General features: G+C 34.2%; 3 protein-coding genes across 8 annotated transcripts in view; 2 read left to right on the top strand and 1 right to left on the bottom strand.

Moving 5' to 3' along the window:
• The window catches only part of CHPT1 (choline phosphotransferase 1), a 35,303-nt gene extending 26,862 nt beyond the window's left edge, over positions 1-8,441 (top strand). Inside the window, exons 6-9 of one of the 3 annotated variants that reach the window (XR_009617027.3) lie at positions 2,316-2,474; positions 2,928-3,053; positions 5,420-5,619; positions 8,268-8,441. Coding sequence is in view for 2 of the 3 variants with exons in the window: in XM_060656612.3 (XP_060512595.1) it covers positions 2,316-2,474; positions 2,928-3,053; positions 5,420-5,530; positions 6,798-6,887 (486 nt within the window). In the remaining variant the exon portion in view is untranslated. Of the gene's footprint in view, positions 1-2,315; positions 2,475-2,927; positions 3,054-5,419; positions 5,620-6,797; positions 7,003-8,267 lie in introns of those variants that run through there. The other 2 variants (XM_060656612.3, XM_060656611.3) reach the window with 2 other exon arrangements.
• SYCP3 (synaptonemal complex protein 3) lies at positions 713-17,308 on the bottom strand. Of its 4 annotated transcripts, none has more exons than XM_060656616.3 (9): positions 17,207-17,308; positions 16,209-16,354; positions 15,632-15,698; positions 15,452-15,486; positions 15,058-15,175; positions 13,857-13,956; positions 11,314-11,412; positions 8,479-8,583; positions 7,993-8,347 (listed from the first exon to the last, which is right to left on the bottom strand). In XM_060656616.3, the coding sequence occupies exons 2-9, from the start codon at positions 16,339-16,341 to the stop codon at positions 8,294-8,296; spliced, it is 711 nt and encodes a 236-aa protein (XP_060512599.1). In that variant the 5' UTR covers positions 16,342-16,354; positions 17,207-17,308; the 3' UTR covers positions 7,993-8,293. The 4 variants fall into 4 exon arrangements, with proteins under 4 accessions (XP_060512598.1, XP_060512599.1, XP_081652351.1 ...); XM_081796225.1 differs by having other exon boundaries at positions 16,209-16,358; positions 17,207-17,303; XM_060656615.3 differs by lacking the exons at positions 7,993-8,347; positions 17,207-17,308 and adding an exon at positions 713-1,146 and having other exon boundaries at positions 16,209-16,619.
• The window catches only part of LOC132693884 (uncharacterized), a 30,807-nt gene continuing 28,905 nt past the window's right edge, over positions 17,045-18,946 (top strand). The window contains exon 1 of the mRNA XM_078449549.2: positions 17,045-17,427. Within this exon, the coding sequence (XP_078305675.1) occupies positions 17,131-17,427 (297 nt within the window). The 5' untranslated portion in view covers positions 17,045-17,130. The remainder of the gene's footprint in view (positions 17,428-18,946) is intronic.

Genomic DNA, 18,946 nt, shown 5'->3' on the forward strand with positions numbered 1-18,946 from the left:
TTGTGGTTTGCCTCCCTCCCTCCCTCTATTTTTCCCCATCCCCTTTGCTCATACTATAATACTTTTGTATTTATTTATTTTTCTAATTTTTTTTAATGTTTATTCATTTTTTGAGAGAGAGAGACAACGTGAGCAGGGAGGGGCAGAGAGAGAGGGAGACACAGAATCTGAAGCAGGTTCCAGGCTCTGAGCTGTCAGTGCAGAGCCTGACATGGGGCTTGAACTCACAAACCATGAGATCGTGACCTGAGCCGAAGTTGGACGCTTAACCAACTGAGCCACCTAGGCGCCCCATGTATTTATTTATATATATATATTTTAAACTTCAGTGCTTTTATGTGGGAAAGGGTCAGAATTCCTGCCAGCTTTTTAAGCAAATACAATATTTATGTTTTTAAAAAGCCATATTGTCATCTTTAAGATAAACATAAGACGATAAAGGGGCACCTGGGTGACTCAGTTGGTTAAGCCTTTGGCTCTTGATTTCCGCTCAGGTCATGATCTCACAGTGGTTCATGGAATCAAGGCCAAGTCTGCACTGGCAGTGCAGAGCCTTCTTGAGATTCTCCCTATCTCTCTCTTTCTATCTCTCAAAAGAAATTAATAAACATTAAAAAAACAAACAACCTAAGAAGATAAGTACTTAGTCCAGTGACGTCATCTTCTATCAAAACATTGTTGGAATGCCTTTTTAGAATCATTTGAGCTGTAACTTACTCTCCTTGATTTCCTTGGTATTGTAGTTCAAAATTTCTGTCCTTTCAGGATAGATTTGATTTTGAGAAAAAGAAAGTGATATGGAGCCAGATTTAATAAATAAGAGTAGTAAACGTGAAATATGACATTTTTAGTAAAAAAAAGTCTCATTCTCTTAAATGACTTATAAACTAGCTCTCAAGACAATTTCAAAGGAATCCACATAATTCATAAATTATCAATATTTATGAATACATATTATGTACATAATCCAAAACCAAAATATAAATCATATAGATACATAAGCCCTGATATGTTTGGAAAAATTAATTTGTCGTTTTATGAAGTGTTTTCTTCAGTTGATTTCAGGACAGCACTGTGCATGAGGTACTTACGAATACTTGTTGCTTGACCATGGATGATAGAGTACTACCTGGAACATGAATTCCACTAAAGAAAATAAGATTTAGTCAGGATCAATGTCTACTTTAGAGAATATTTTATTAAGAAATAATTGATTATATTTTGAAGGAAGATAAAAAATCAAACACTATGGCTAAGAAGTGGTTGATTTCTAACTCTTAAACTGGTGCTTTTCCGATGGTTTTAGCAGCAGATTTTCTTGAATAAAATCTACAGAGCCATAATACAGATAAATGCACTATTTTTTTTAGTCTAAATTTTGTTTAGGATAAGCAGTACTGAGAGAATCCTGATTCACATAGGTAAAAATGTAATGGGCTGGATTTACAGTGTTACACAAGAAGGCATTTGCAGTCTAAATGCAAAAAAAGGTGAGGGTGGGAGGTGTTGGTATATAGAGAGACCAGGGCAGAATTAAACTCTTCCTAATCAGTGGTTAAAATATTTTTTAAAATTGGTAGGTTGGGATGCCTGGCTATCTCAGTCAATCAAGCATGTGACTCTTGATCTCAGGGTTATAAATTTGAGATCCATGTTAGATGTAGAGATTATTTAAAAATAAAATCTTGGGGCGCCTGGGTGACTCAGTCAGTTAAGGGTCTGCCTTCGGCTCAGGTCATGATCTCATGGTTCGTGGGTTCGAGCCCTGTGTCGGGCTCTGTGCTAACATCAGAACCTGGAGTCTGCTTCAGATTTTGTGTCTCCCTCTCTCTTTGCCCCTCCCCCACTCATGCTCTGTCTCTCTCTCAAAAATAAATAAAAAAATTTAAAAAACAAAATGTTAAAAAAATAAATAAAAAATAAAATTGGCAGGCTAAGCTTTATTCCAGTATCTGGACAAAAATATGTTAATTTAGCAATCCAAATGTTGGATTTTTACTATGCCTTCAGCATAGTAAAATTTTGTATAGAATATATCATATTGTTACTTTTTAGTGGTTGTTAGTTTAAAATGCGTGGTGTATATAAAACTGAAATCAAACATCTGTGGCACTGTATTACCTCTTTGTAACCCTATAGTTTTGTGGAAGTTTGAAGGCACAGTTAAGATCTACATAGTCCTTTAGGCCATGGACATCCCATTCTCCCTTCTTTAGGTCTCTAATTCTTAACACAAAATAGATATTCAGAAAATGTTTGCACTGTGATAAATGTAGTGCTAAAATATAATGCTGATTTTCTGATTTATCCCTTAGGGCACTAGTGTTTTGTCACCTGGACTCCACATAGGAATAATTATTATATTGGCAATAATGATCTATAAAAAGTCAGCAACTAATGTGTTTGAAAAGCATCCTTGTCTTTATACCCTGATGTTTGGATGTGTCTTTGCTAAAGTCTCACAAAAATTGGTGGTAAGAAATTAATTTATATTTCATGGTATAAATAATGTCCTTGGTCCTCAAATACAAAGCTGGAAAGTATTCCATACAATGGTTAGGTTTTTAATGATGTTATCATTACAATAAATAGCTATTCATGTTCTAAGTAAAACTGTGAATGAGTTAATGTTATATTCAGGGAGATAATTTCCTTTCTGTATGGTAAGTCTTTTAATTATCTGTTTAGCTGTAATTATCAACTATAACTTTTTGATATCAAGGAATTTAAATATTGGGAACTTTAACGAGCTACCTAGTCATGAATTTGAGAAGTTTTAGAATCAGTATTTCCGGATCAAATGTGAGATTAAATGGTCTCTTTATCTTTGTCTTAATAGTGAATTAAAGTTACGATTCTGTCCTGAAAAGTAAAAGCTAAAATATTTAAAACTTAATAGTGAAATTATTTTGTTTACTTTTTTATAGATAGCTCACATGACCAAAAGTGAACTGTATCTTCAAGACACTGTCTTTTTTGGCCCAGGTCTTTTATTTTTAGACCAATACTTTAATAATTTTATAGACGAATATGTTGTTCTTTGGATAGCAATGGTAAGTTCTTTTCTGCTAAGATTTTTATTTATTCTTAATATATGTCAGATAACCCTATGCTTAAGAGTCATTTCAGTGAGATAGCAGATAGCCTCACTATGTATACTGTAAATGTTTCTGAATATTAAAAATATACTCCTTTTAAGCCGTGAATCATTTTTGTGTGTGTATAGAAATGGCCCACATTATCTGGAGATCAGGCTTCCAACAACTTAAATCTTTAAAAACACAACTGTGTACCTTAAAAATATATTTTTCTCCCCTACCAAAAACAATACAAAGATGTCAAAAATGATTTCACTCTGCCCAGAGAACTGCAAATACTTATTAAGTGTCTGACTTTTACTTAATCAAGCTTGTTAGAATTATACCGAGCTTATAGCAGGTAACTGGTAAATTAGATGGAGTTAGTGTTAGCAAATGTGGGCACTTATTGCATCAAGAACTGTCAGCTAATAGTGAAGAAACAAAATAGAAAAGACAGTATTACCAAGTATGGGATTCTGGGACCATTTTGTGCTAGAATTAAGCAACCTGATGTACCTGTATGCCTCATGAGGACAGTGCATAATTTATATCAATAATAATGATTCATCAAGCAAAGGTTAAATTCTCATTGTCTACATTCTACTTAAGAAAGTGGTATATATGTCATACATATATTAGTTTCTATTCAAAATGATTATAAAACATAGAATCATGGTGCTTAAGAGAGAAGCTCTAGCCATCTGAAGAAAAGAAAATCACTATTGTTAACACCTTAATCACAAACATGGATAAAGGGAGCATTATTCAATTTTTTATTTTATTGAGATATTGTCTTTATGGTCTTCAGTTAATAGTGGTTCTGAACAACTTTGCTGTATTTTCCCCTACCTCTGGACCTCAGTGACTTTCACCTAATTGTTAGTGATACATAAACACATATTAAAGTATGCTAAAGGAAATCCTTCAGTGAATCTCTTGGTAATTTGAATAATTTACCGTATTTGTTAGATTTAAGCATTAAAATATTATCTGTTCTGTGCATGGACCATAGTACATCTGATGATCCTTATACTATGTTCTACAGTATTATTTTTTTTCTGGAGTAAATAGCTTAATACCCATTCATGGTCCATTCAAAAATCTTTCATTTTTTAAATGGTAGGGAGATGTAAATCTTAATCCTTGGAAGTTTTTCAGGCAATAGTCTAAAAAGTGCTCGAAAATCAGAATAATTTTCTTTAATTTGCTATCCACTATACATATTTTTAGGGCTCCAAAACAATCTAAATTTTAAAAATAGGGGGTAATTATTCAAAATATCCAAAAATTCAATGTAGGGTTTCTTTTACTAAAGTTAAATATACATTGCCAAATGGAATTGTTAATGTAATTAAGACATCAGGTGTTAAAAATTCAAGAACCAGGTGCCTGGCTGGCGCAGTCAGTAGAGCATGAAACTATTGATCTAAGGGTTGTGAGTTCAAGCCCCACATTGGCCATGGAGCCTACTTAAAAAAAAAAAAAAAAAAAAAAAAATTCAGGTACTTATTTTGTCATGAGTTGGCCTGGTTTATGCCACTGGTAGAGATTATGGTGATGAAGGCAAATTGAACTTTTCTCTAAAACACTATGTCGATCACAATTAAAAAGCAACAAAAAACACTATATGATGACATATAGTTTGGTTGTGGACCAAACAAAAACATAAGGTCCTTGCTTCAGAGAGAAAACGGTCAGACAGAACTTTTCAAGTAAATGATATGGGAGATTTTCCCCTCATGGGTGAGAATTCTCTCTCCACTGGCAGAGCTGTGAGCCTCCTTTCTCTGAAAGGAAGCATTTGCCCCTGGTCTCTGATAAACTTTTTAGAGTGTGCCTTTCTCCTTAATTTTGTATTCAACACAATTTTGTATATACCTCTCCTCAACTATTGTGTCTTTTCCAGGCCTTTATTTCTTAAAACCATCTCAAAGGAAAAAGAAATGTATATGATGGGATGATTTTATTAAGTGACTAATAGTCCCTTCTAATAGAAAATTTATGACTTTGTTGCATAGCAGAAAATTGAAAGAATGTGGAGTCAGAAGACAAGTTCTGTTACTTTCCAGCTTTTGTATTTTTGTCTAGGCCTTTTACCATTCTGAGCCTCAGTTTTTATAACTGTGAAATATCCTGCATGTTCCAGAGGATTATAGTGAGGTCCAAATATGAAATATATGAAAGTACTGTAAAATGTAATATTCTCGTTGAAGAATTTAGGTTAAGGTTTGAGATTCTGGGGGGTGGGGTAGGGAAGGGGACAGAAAAATAACTGCTGCTTCAGAAAAGATAGGCCCTAATCCATTTTTTTTTTTTTTTTTTTTTTTTTGCTTCCAAAGGTCATTTCTTCATTTGATATGATGATGTACTTTAGTGCTTTGTGCCTGCAAATTTCAAGACACCTTCATCTAAATATCTTCAAGACTTCATGTCATGAAGCACCTGAACAGGTTCACAAGCATATTGACTAATAGCCCAAGGAAAAGAGGAGAAGCAGTTAGGGGAACCTATGAGTGAAGGAAATTCCCCTTTGCAGGAGGCTAGTATACAATAAATAAGGTTATATTTGAATGTAAAACATTAAGTCCTGTAGATTCCATTATGTTTATTTCAGTTGTAAAGCCCTCACTGTATATCGACATTTTTGATCACAGGTATTACCAGAGTATTACAATATATTAGTTAAAAAGAAAGCCAAAGAAAGAAATTTCAATTTTCTGAGGATAAGAAAGTAAACCACTGTGGTTCTAAAGATGAGTCTCTTTATCTCAGAAATCTTTATCAGATACTTTGGGTTTTCATTGCTAAGGGATTACATAAAAATTTAGGACTTGGGGGCGCCTGGATGGTTCAGTTGGTCAGGCAACTGACTTCGGCTCGGGTCATGATCTCGCAGTTTGTGAGTTCGAGCCCCGCATCCGGCTCTGTGCTGACAGCTCAGAGCCTGGAGCCTACTTCGGATTCTGTGTCTCATCCTCTCTCTACCCCTTCCCTGCTCACGCTCTGTGTCTGTCTCTCAATAATGGATAAACGCTAAAAAAAAAAAAATTAAAAAAAAAATTTAGGACTTAAAGGATTTTAGCCATATTAAGGGCAATGCTTACTTTAATTGCTAAAAATTGACAAATGAGTTCATAATACCATATAAGTTCATGGATTGTAATACTGTAATTATTGAGTCAAATGATGTTATGATTTTTTTTAATTAGCCATTTTTCAAAAGAGGTATGTTAATTACTGTTGTATAAAAAGAAATACTTGCTTGCAACTAGAATTTAAATGGGCTACTGGAATTTTCTATAATTTGTATTTACTAAAAGGAATTTGTCTTACCAGTTCAGAAAACAAATGAATCTTTATACATTCCTTGATATTCTGAGTTAAAATTAATTTTCACAAAAAAGTGGACTTTAAACATTCCCTTTTATGAATCATAAAACAGCAGCTAAAGCACAGTTGACATAAGAAAATTAGTAATTTATGAAAACATGGCAATATCTTCCCTTTAAAATTTCAGCAAAATTAACCTCAAATACACATGGACTCATGATAGGGAGATGATAAATATCAGTTGTCCCATCACTAAATACATTATGTACTGATTATCTTTCCACTCTCACTTAAAAGCATTTATGTTGCTCATTATGAAAATTAGAACTATTACAAGGATTGTTGTGATTCATACTCCCATCTTACCTTATTAATTTTATCCAACAGTCTGTAGACCTTAAGCCATACGATGAAATAATCAAAATTAAAGGAGTAATGAACACATACTGTGTCTTAGACAATAAAAAGGTATATTGAAAAAATAGTGAAAGGGGATTATTCTTTAAAAGGAAAAAATATGTAAATTAAGTACATAGAAATCACTCTGGAGTACTTATTTTGCCTCTAACTATTGGTAAACTTTTTAAAGTGTTTGGATAGGACTTTTTAAAGTGTTTGAATAGTACTTAAGATTTACATTCCAACTTTGGCTTAAAAGGGAAGTCCTTTACAAAATGCAAAAAAAAAATTGGAACTGTCTCCTTAGATAATCATTAATTTTTTCTTGTATAACTTATCACAGCTAGAAAAAGAGAATCAGTATGGGCTTATTTTTTAGGCTTGGAAAATCTTAACTAAGGTAAAAGTGGGTAATAGGGGTAAAAATTAGAATTTAAAACATGGAAAAACAGGAGAAAATCACTCCTTTTCCTCCAAGGGCATATTTTTGTTTTGACTGATTCAATGAAAGCAATTTCAGCAAAAAATAGTAAGTTTAACTTATTTCAAACAAATGTGAAACAATTTAATATTTATTAAATCAAGTGTTTCATATGTTATGCTATGTTTAAAAAAATGCGTATTTTTAGAGACAAGGTATAAAATCAACTGTTCGTTTGGAAATGAATGTAATCAAACTTCTATATATTTACTGAATTTATTAAAACTGAAAAACAAAATATTTTCTAGGTAACTTAAAGACAGATGTGAAGCATTTAAACCATAAGTAATTAAGTATGTTAGATATACGTTTAATCGTTAATAAGGGCATGTGTCATTTAATTGTGGACCAAATCCAATTAAATGGCATTTTGATGTTTTTGTGGAAATGACATATTCACAAATCCACATCTTAAAACTGATTATAGATCTTGTTTGGTTTTCTTAATAGTTTTTAGCAGTTTAATTTATTTCTAAACACAAACTTAGGTTTCTTTTAATAAATTTTATAAGTCAATAGAATAGATTTTCTTTTGAAATCTTAATTTCATTAGAATTGGTTGTGCAACTTACTGAGTATACATGATAGGATGTATATATAACATAGATTTTGTACATTTTTTCTTAAGGAAGAACAATTTAACCTTTTATGCTTGTGCTTTCTACCTTTTGGGACTAATGCAGATACACTGAAGCCAAAACCTGAAATTAAATCATTTTTATTGCTAAAAATTAATTGACAAGTGTTAAAGAGAAAAATTCACAATTACTATTAAAGAACTGAAGGCTTAGTATATATAATTTAGGAATTGCTACTACTCACATAACTGTCCAGCTTTATGTGAAGGTTAACAGAAAGGGGTTCTTGCACTGAAGCTAAAGATTAACACGATGCATTATTTTAAACTAGACTTTTTAAACCACTCTAAACAATTACATTCTTCTTAGCTAATGTTATAATTGTATCATATCATTTAGGTTCAAGTTCTTCCTTCAAAGAGTCATCAGAATAACATGGATTGAAGAGACTTTCGAACACTTGCCATCTCTTGCTGCTGCTGTTATGTGAAAGGAAATATTAAACATTTGTTTAATTTTTAGATAAGTGTTATACATATTTCAGCAAATAAAATATTTCAGTGCTTGCATTAATCCTTATTTTTTCTCAATTTAAAATATAATGACTTACAGTTTCCATCATAATTTTTTTTTGCAACATAGCCATTTCTTTTCTAAGTTCATTTTGTGCGCCCGTAAGTAGATTATCATGATTCTTTTCCAAGTCCTCCATACTCTAAAACGCAAAAGTCTAGTTCAGTTACCACCACTTTTCATCTCAGATTCTAAACTTGTATAATTAGTATTCAAAAGTAGGATCTTCAGGGGTGCATGGGTGGCTCAGTCAGTTAAGTGTCCGACTTGGCTCAGGTCACAATCTTGCAGTCAGTGGGTTTGAGCCCTGCATCGGCCTCTTGTGCTGACAACTCAGAGCCTGGAGACTGCTTCAGATTCTATGTCTCCCTCACTCTCTGCCCCTCCCCTACTCGTTCTCTCTCTCTCTCTCTCTCTCTCTCTCTCTCTCTCAAAAATAAACATTAAAAAAAAAATAAAAGTGGTGCCTGGGTTGCTGAGTTGGTTAAGCATCCCACTCTTGATTTCGGCTCAGGTCATGATCTCACAGTTCATGAGTTTGAGTACCATGTTGGGCTTTGCACTGGCAGCACAGAGCCTGCTTGAGATTCTCTCTCCCTCTCTCTCTGCCCCTCCTCTGCTCACGCTTATACTCTCTCTCAACATAAATAAACTTTAAAAAAATTTTTTTAAAGGTAGGATCTTTAAATAATGTGCATTATTTATCTAAATAAAAATTTTCTAAGTAATAGAAGAAACCAAGACATGCACTAAAGGAATAAAAAGCATCAGACATGGATCAAATGTTATTATAGGAGGTACGACAGTAGTGTATTTTACTCAAAATAACAAGTTAATGAGCTGTTAAGGTCAAAATAGAACCAAAAAAAATACCATAATTTTTAAAATTTCTAATAAGCTTTCAAAATATCAGGTAGTTATGTTATTATATTATTATGACTAATAGTGGGGTGTGAATTTATTAGAGGGAATAAAATGATCTATAATATACTTTTTTCAATTTATGAGAAACAAATTATGTTATAAATCTTTACTATTCATCTAACAAACAGTGATCTTAACTCCTACTATCTAAAAAGTACTATATTAAGTGTATGGAAAAATTTAGAAACAATAATACATGATCACGCTTTTATCACAGTAAGAAGAAACATATAAACAATGCAAAATTTTGTAACAGGAATGGAAATGCAACTTGCTATGGCTATGTAGTAGAAAATATACGATTAATTCCAATTTAGTTGTCAAAAGAATACAATTTCAATAGAGAGAAAAAGTAAAAGTATTTTAGGGCAAGAGCATAAGCATAATGGAAGTACATAGTGAGTGAGTTCAGAGAAAGCAATTATCTGGAGGAGTGGGAATTACACCAGACAAATGTAGTAATTGAAGCATAAAAAGAAGATAACATTATGGGCTGGGGCGGGAGGGAGATCTTGAATACCTAAGAATTGAAAATGAGAAGTTACTGACTTTCAGGAGGGAAAAGATGTTTTAGGAAGATAGTATGACAGACCTATGAAGGGTAGTTTGAAGAACAGAAAGATCAGTTGAGGTTTAATAGTACAAGCAAAGAATGATGAGGTTGTAAACTAGGATAGTAGCACTGGGAATTGAGAGAAAGAACCACTGCAGAAGCAAAAATTACAGGACCTACTAATAAATGGATGTGAAGAATAAGGGAGATGTAGGAATCAAATATAATACTAAAATTCCTAATCTAAGTGTAACATTTAGTGATAAGATTTTAAAAAAATCTAGTACTTCATCTACCTTCACCAATTAACAAATGGTTTTTAGAGTGCATTAAAGCAAGCTGATTGGGATCTTTTTTTAAAAAAACGTGTATTTATTTTTGAGAGAGCGCAATTGGGAGGGGGGCAGAGAGAGGGGGACAGAGGATTCAAAGCATACTCCACGATGACAGCAGGGAGCTCGATGTGGGCCTTGAACTCACGAACTGAACCATGAGATCATGACCTAAGCCAAAGTCAGACACTCAACCAACTGAGCCACCAAGGTGCGCCTGATTGGAAACACTTTTAAAAATAACTTTGGTGTACATACATATTAAACTTCTTTAAAAATAATTGTTTTAAACTATTTTACTAGTTTATTCAGAGCATCCCAATTCCTTTAAAAGGGGTGACATTTTAACATTTGAACAAGATTATCTAAAAGGATCCCCCACATCAAAAAAAAAAAAAAAGTACGTGCAGGATTCCAATGAACTCCTATGAACTGATACTAAAAAAATATGTATCTGCATGAATAAGAGGGCAATGCCACAAACCACAATTTGCTAATATGCATATGTGTCAGCTAATTCTCAATCCACAAATTTTTAATCAACTGGCTTTTTCATTCTATTCTATGTCTGAGCCATCTCTTATGATTATAAGATGGCATATAAAGCTATTTTTAGTCACTGTAATAATCCTAAAAGCAAATATACCATAAAGCACATATATAATACAGTAGAAAATAAGATATTCCTCATTTTCAATTGGGTACTTTCTATTTAGCAAATATTAGAGATACAAAGACAAGTAAAAGACTACCTAGAAATAATTAATGGACATTCTATTTTTAGTTAAGACAGAACTATTACTAAAGTTAATAGTATGAATTTTATGCATAATATGTACATTTAGGTAAAATTCCCAATTCACCATTTCCTGTTTTTAATAATCCCCACGATAACATTAGAGTCTTGAAATGAAAATATATTTAACACTTGTAACAAAATGGAAAGTAAGAATTTAAAATATGTAAGCAAAATTTTTCCCTTAAACTTAGAAGGAAAAAATTATCTTCTATTTCCAAATATAATGTTATATAAGAATGTATTACATAACCAAATACAACAGACCTTTATGAACTGCTCATATAACTGTCTAATTGTTTTCAGTCTCTGGTTCTGAACAATTCTAGATTGTTGAAAAGCCTTTTGTTGCTGTCGAAACAGGTTCTACAAATGTAAAAGAAAAAAAATTATAACAATTTGGATAAAATTTAAAATTTAACAAAAAATAATTCTGCATTAAATTTAAAAGGTATAGTTTTTGAATCAACACTGTTTTAAGGGGCACCTGGGTGACTCAGTCGGTTAAGCATCCGACTTCGGTTCAGGTCATGATTTCATGGCCCATGAGTTTGAGCCCTGCATCTCACTTTATGCTGACAGCTCAGAACCTGGATGGAACCTGCCTCGGATTCTCTGTCTCCCTTTCTCTCTGCGCCCCTCTCTCAAAAATAAACATTAAAAAAATTAATCAACACTGTTTTAACTATTATTACCAAGTTCACCACCATATACAACAATAATGTAATAAACCTAACAGCTATTGAGTAGGAACACTTAACAATACACAAAATATGTTTTAATTCTTGGTGCTTTCAGTATCACCCTGGCTAATCCTTCCAATAATTTTGATTTTTCAGTTTCTTGGCCTACTTTCCACCAATGGTTTTTTTGTCTCCCATTCTACTTTAGCCATTCATGCACATACTCATACCCTAGATTTTGTAATTGCCAATATCTGCAACCTCTACATAATATTAACAATAGCAAACTTCATAGTAACCATGTGTTAGATACTACTCTGAACTCTTTAAATTCAACTTTCCAGCTACTCTGTCTGTAGCTGGTCATGACTTCAGAAAACCCCACACTTATATGCTGGTAGGTCTCACTTTAAATCATGATCACTGTGATCACTAGCCTAAATTGGTCCTTAACGCTACTTGGAAATTACATTTTCCTAGTCTATTCACTGGCCCACTCTTCAGGAAAGTATTTTATACTGTCTCATTTGACTTCAAAAAGCAACTTCTTTTCTACCATCCAATGACCTTAATTATTTCACGAAATAAATAGAAGTAATCCAAAGAGAACTTTGGTCCCCATCACCGTATCTACCTACACAACTACATCTATCTGTGTTCACATACTCTACCTTATTTCCTATTTTTAAGGATGAACTATACTTGTTCTCTGCTACAGCCAACTTTTTCACATGTCCCAACCATTCTAAAGAATTTAGCAATTGTCCCCCTCTTTCAATTCCTTATTTTTTCTCAAGATTATTCTTAGCAGCACACAAACATGTTGCTCTTTCTCCATTCTTAAACAAAAAACCACACACTATTCCTTTTCTACTCAGGCTACCACCCCATTTCTATCTTTCCTATTCTCTCTTATTCTCATTCCAGTCAACTCTTTGTACTCTCTTTTCTACCAAATCATTCTGATAAAGAACACCAACAACCTCCACATTGCCAAATCCACCCTATGTGGCCTATAAGTAGCATATGACAAAGTTTATCCTCTCTCTTCAAAGGCTTTCTTGACTTCACTTGGAGTCTTTTTTTCTACCTATTAGGCCACTCATTCTCAGTCTCCTTTACTGGTTCTCCCTCATCTTCTTGAACTCTAAACACTGAAGTACCTATTCCAGAGCTCAGTTCTTAGACTTACTTCTCTTTCACATTTACAATTGCTCCCTTGGTGATTTTATCCAATCTCATGGTTAAATGATGTATTTATGTTGAGAATTCCCAACTTTGTAAGTTCAACTCATGTCTCTTTCCAGAACTCCAGACTCATATACCAATGGCCTACTCAACACATCCCCTTGGTTGTTTCGTATTAACATTTCTAAAACTGAGCTGATCAACCAACCCCTAAGATTATTTAATATGAATAGTACCTTAGCTCTTAAATAAGAAATGTGTGATAATTTTATAAATGAAAGAATTAAATACAAGGATAGTTAACATAGTTATATATGGGAGGGGCTCACTTCCATCTCCTATAAAGATGGGCATGTAACAACAGTCTAGTCATTAAAAGTAAACCATGTTTTAACCATAATGACTCATTCAGGAATGGGCAAATAATCCAAACTAGATCAATGATATTCCTCCAATGGACTTTTCTTTCTGCAAGTTATTGAGAAAGTCTATTTTAATCCACTGAGGTTACTAAACTTGTAGCAAGTTTACAAATGCAAGAAGCTATCTTGCTTACCACACTGAAACAGCCTATTAAGAGCTGGAGACAGAGCCCAAATGACACTATGTAAACAATCCTTCCTTATACCCATCCTGCTATGCCTGAAACCAAACTATTCCTGGACTTCTTTTATATAAACCAATAATGTTTTTTGTACCTTGACAATTTCTGTCACTTGGAACTGCAAGAATCACAACCAATACAGGAACAACAGCTTTTATAAATACGGTGTGTACCCATAATTCTCTGGTTTACCGTTCAGCAGGGCCAAAACACATAGCCAGCATGGGAAGTGAAACCCAGCTGAGTGTTACGGATCTACTACACAGCTAGGCTCTCCATTCCTACTTGACACTTGGTTATAATAGATTAATTATAAAACTAAGTGTGATACTAACAGCTAGTTTTTCTTCTTGTTCCTCAGCTTTCTGCACATCTATATCCCACTGATGAAACAAAGCCAGAAATTGCTGAGAATACTCTTGATTAAGCTTCTGCCTGTTAAAACATAAGAATGACTATTATCATATTTCATACCAATAGAAAAAACATTCAAAACAAAATTGATTTGACATAATTAATACTACAATAAAGGAAGGAAATAATGGCTCCTTAAATTTTCAGATGTGAAAACAAAAAGTAAAATAATGATTTATGCTGATTCTAGAAGTATTTATTTTCCTAACCAGCTGACAGAAAATCCCTCTTGTATGCTTTAGTTCTTAAGATCTATGGAAGTTTTATTATATATACAAATTTTCCAGAAAACTTCATTTTATCTCCATGCAGTTTATTTCTCATTTTCTCCAATTGAATATAGTTTCTGATATGATAAACAGATTCAATGAAGTTACTATGTTTATAAGATTTCCAAATAGAAATATTTCACTTAATTTTTCCCCATTTTGGTATGACAATGATTTTGTAAACAGTAACATTAAGCCATCAGCTAAAATATACAGATTATTTACAATAAGATTGATCTTTTTCTACATTGTTAAATAAGTAACTATCACAAGACTCATAATTTAGATGACATTTACTTTTTATTCCTTTATAGTAAAAAAACCTCAATGGTTATTTATTTATTTTTTTTTTATTTTTATATTTTTTAACGTTTATTTATTTATTTTTTTAATTTTAATTTTTTTTTTTTTTTAACGTTTATTTATTTTTGAGACAGAGAGAGACAGAGCATGAACGGGGGAGGGTCACAGAGAGAGGGAGACACAGAATCCGAAACAGGCTCCAGGCTCTGAGCTATCAGCACAGAGCCCGATGCGGGGCTCAAACCCAAGGACCGCGAGATCATGACCTGAGCCGAAGTCGGACGCTTAACCGACCGAGCCACCCAGGCGCCCCACTCAATGGTTATTTAAATGGAGAAAAAGATAATCATTGATTTCTAGGAAATCATCTCAAGTCTATGAAGGAGTATGGTTATAAGACTAAAGAAAGGACTTAGAGAAAAGTAAAGCCAAATATATTTTTTACTAGAAACACCAATAAATAGAAAATGATAGTATTTTTCATAATTTGCACCAATGGATACTAAGAAATGATACAAACGTTGTGTCTGTGAAAAACCAACAACCTTACCTTTGTTCTTGTTGGGTTTTCCAAACATGTTCAATTTTCTGGTTACTAGTCTTGAGAGAAGCCTTGGTATACATTTCTAGTCTTTTCCTCTTGGCAAGGAGAGCCTTGTTAATGTCAGCTTTATTGAAAATAAATACTTATTAAAACTTACTGTTGATGAAAATTATTTTGTTGCCACATGTTCAAATTAAATAGGGGTACAGTTGGTTCAACAGTTTTGGAAAGACATTTAAAATTAAATCTTAAAGTATAATATTAAAAAGCAAGACTGCTTTTTTTCTAAGAAAACTTTCAGCTATTACTATCCCGATTCTGACTTTCCTAACTAAATTTTTTAATTTAGAGATGATTTAAAAAAGCTAAACATGAAAAATAGATATCTCCTAAAACATACCTCCAAATCTTTCCAGCATATTTTGTACTTCGCCCCTGTGAAATTACATTAAAAAGCTTTTAATTAAGGATCAAAATATCACACACCCAGTATTTTACATACAATAGTTGCTGGACAACCAAAGTAGACTTTTCTTAAAGTACTTTATATAACAGGCAAAAATTATTTTGAGCACATCACCCCATATCTTCAAATATTCCTGCAGAAGTCCTTTTCTTCCCGTGCTTATCAATTACTGGAGTCTTCCCTGCATTGACAATAAGAAAGAAAAATATTTTCAAAACTAAGTATGCCATTTTTCATGGTAATTTTTCATGGTGTAGTATCTTAATTTTGAGGCCTTTTAGGATTTTTTTTACCAACATTACTGTTTAAAGCAGACATATAAACACAGTACTTTCTCTGCAGTTTGGATGCAATTAAATCAGGATCCATGACCATTTTATAGGAACAATTTTGCAAGTCTTCCCGTCTTAATGTCATAATAGGCCAGGTTTGTACTTATTTATTTTTACATATTATATGTATTTATGCCATAAGTGTTATATATTTTATTTACCAATCAATCAGAAATCTGGAGAATAATGACTGTAAAGGCAAGAGATGCTGTGTAAGCTTTTCTAACTCCAAATGAGAAACATGAAGCACATCAAAATGCTTTACAAATAAAGTTTTATTATCGTTTAAAATGTAGTGCATTCAAAACAAGTGAAGTACAGGACATGGTCACTGCCCAACAATATTAGATATACTGTACCTTCAGTGACATCCTCCTCTGAACCACTCAGATCCTTTTTATCTTCTTTCTCAAAGTCATAGGCTCTTACGACCTGATCCTCCACTGATGTCTTCCCAGATTTCCCTGTATGCTTTCTTCCAGACGGCACCATATTTAGTTGTTTTCTGACTTTTAAAAAATAAGTCTCTCAAACCTTCTGAATCCAAAGACACCATTTAAGTAAACCGGTAAATTTCAAAATTAGCGCTATCAAATAAAGATCATCTTAGGTGAATAACATTTGGGGAGTCTTCTCACTTAATCTGTTGGCCCGAAAGTTAACAAAGAAGATAAAGACAGCGTCGACGGTGAGTTTGCACCTGAGGATTGAGATCTGAATTTTAGTCCCGCTTCTGCCGGATTCTGGCTAAATTCGGGCGAATCTAGTTTGTGCATTTCAGTCACAGAGCGAAATTGTAGTTGTTGACAGGATCGGTCGTGAGCATGCCCCAAAATGAGTTTACAGCGAAATAAATATAAAATAAAAACGTTCTGCAATCTGTGCCTCGGAAAAGAACAATTCCACCTAAGATTTTTCACAACATAGACATCGAGGACAAACGAAGAGACGCCCTCGGTTCATTTTAATTGTTTCTGATGGGTTTGGGGCGGGGACGAGGGAGAGATACGCCCACAGACGAAGGCCCACCTCCTCCCCAGAGATAAATTTGCTCAGGGTCTCGAGACCTGTCAGAACCCACTCAGCCCGCGGCTTTCCACCTGGCCCTCGCCTGCTCAAGGCCCTGCCCTCGGTGAAGTTCACGGACTTGATTTTCCCGTCAGAGGCCCCACCCAGGTAGTGCCAGTCGGAAAGATTTGCCTCACAAATTAAGAGTAGCCCCTGGCTCCTTCTCCCGCGCTAGACAAAATCTTCCCCTCCTCACCCCTGAAAAAAACCCCAATGGCCGATGACCACAGATATAGGTCTTTCTACGGGTGTCCCCGCCACTCCAGCATCCTACAACCCAGCACCTCACCTGAGGTATCCGCTTGGCTGTCGCGACGTTCTTCTGAGGCAACTCAGAATTCCCGCGGGAGAAAAGCCAAGCGACCCTCGTCTGGGGGCGTCGCTGATTGGCTGGTGGTAGCGCGCATGCCTATAGAAGGCCACAGGTTCCGCCCCCACGGGCAACTGACCACGAGACTGCTGACCCAGAGTGCCTTGCGGGTGGTAGCTTGCGCGTCTACTATGGTTGAGGTATGTTCTTTTCTAGTTTTGATTTTTAATTCAAGTTTCAAATTTTTGTAGTATTTGAAAATTGCAGAAGAATATGTAAGTAATGAAACATGGTTAAACACCATGTCATTTGTGAAGTAGAATTTTACCAGAACCCTTGGAATTTCTTCAGGATTGCCTTACCATCCTATCCCCCACCATTCCCCTTTCAGAGATTTTTTTTTAATTATCCCGAATTTTGTGTAAATCTTCATCCTCCTGTTTTCTTATTTTGTTGCCTTACGTACGTGCCGTTAAACTTGCTTGGTTTTGTTTGCGTTTGGGCCATACAAAAAAAAGAAAAATTGTACCGTATTCTTTGTAATATTCTGCATCTCTTTACATTACGTCACTAAGAGAATCTATATTATTAGGTGTAGCCATAGTTCTTTCATTTTCACTGCTGTATAGTATTTTATTGTGACTCAGTGCTCCATAGTTCATTCCATGGACATGTGGATTGCTTTCAGAATATAGCCTGTATAAACAATGTCACTATGAAATTCTGATCTACATATATGCTAAAGTTTTCGCAGAGAATCTGGATGTGAAGTTGCTGGGTCATAGGCTGGATGACATTCAGTAATGGGGAACTGGTTTCCAATTCCACCGGCAGAGTTCTCATTGTTCAATATACTCACCCCTTGGAATAGTCAGATTTTTTTTTCTTTTTTCTTTTTTCTTTTTAAGTTTATTTATGTTTGAGAGAGGGAGTGCCAGCAGGGGAGGGTCAGAGAGATAGGGGGACTGAGGATCCCAAGCACACTTGGGGTTGACAGCAGCAAGCCTGATTTGCGGCTTGAACTCAGGAACCATGAGATCATGACCCGAGTGGAAGTCTGTCTTAGCCAAATGAGCCACACAGGTACCCCTAGAATAGTCACATTTCTTAATTTTGCCATTCTAGTATAAAATGATATTACTTTGGGGTCTTTATGTTTCTGTAGTTACTTGTAAGATTAAGCTCTTGTTATGCTTATTGGCCATTTGCATTTCCTTTTCCATGAAAATCTCTTATTTGGGGTTTTTAGATTGATTTATAAGTCTTTATATATACCAGCCATTAATCTTTATGACTGTTTTCTGTATCTTTTCAAAGAAACACATCTTTATCTTGAAGTCACAAAAATATAAAGGTTTTAGCGTTTTATTTTTTAAGGGTTTATCTAGAATCGATTTTTGTGCCTAGTGTCAAGGTAGAATCCAGTTACTTTTTTTGCCCTATGTGGAACCCAATTTATGCTTTTTTTTGCCCTATGTGGAACCCAATTTATGCTTTTTTTTTGCCCTATGTGGAACCCAATTTATGCTTTCCCTGCAACAGCCATGTTTGTATGACAGGTTTCTATATGTTTTGGGGTCTGTTTCTTTATCCTGTCCACTGGTCAGTCCCTCTATACCTGTGCCAAAAACAAGAGTTTTTCATCATTCCAGCCTAATTAAATCTTTGTTGTCTAATAGGGCAATACTCTTTAGGAGTATTCTGTGTATTCTTGAACTT

The sequence above is a fragment of the Panthera onca genome, chromosome B4, assembly GCF_046562875.1.
Source record: "Panthera onca isolate mPanOnc1 chromosome B4, mPanOnc1 haplotype 2, whole genome shotgun sequence".
NCBI lineage: Eukaryota > Metazoa > Chordata > Mammalia > Carnivora > Felidae > Panthera > Panthera onca.

What these genes read in the sequence shown, in the direction of transcription:
- SYCP3 (XM_060656616.3), bottom strand. Translation starts at nt 16,341, where the DNA reads ATGGTGCCGTCTGGAAGAAAGCATACAGGGAAATCTGGGAAGACATCA. An exon ending in AAAACCCAACAAGAACAAAG is followed by an intron (nt 13,957 to 15,057) that starts GTAAGGTTGTTG and finishes ATGTTTTAACAG; the next exon opens with GCAGAAGCTTAATCAAGAGT. An exon ending in AAAAAATTATGATGGAAACT is followed by an intron (nt 8,348 to 8,478) that starts GTAAGTCATTAT and finishes TTCACATAACAG; the next exon opens with CAGCAGCAAGAGATGGCAAG.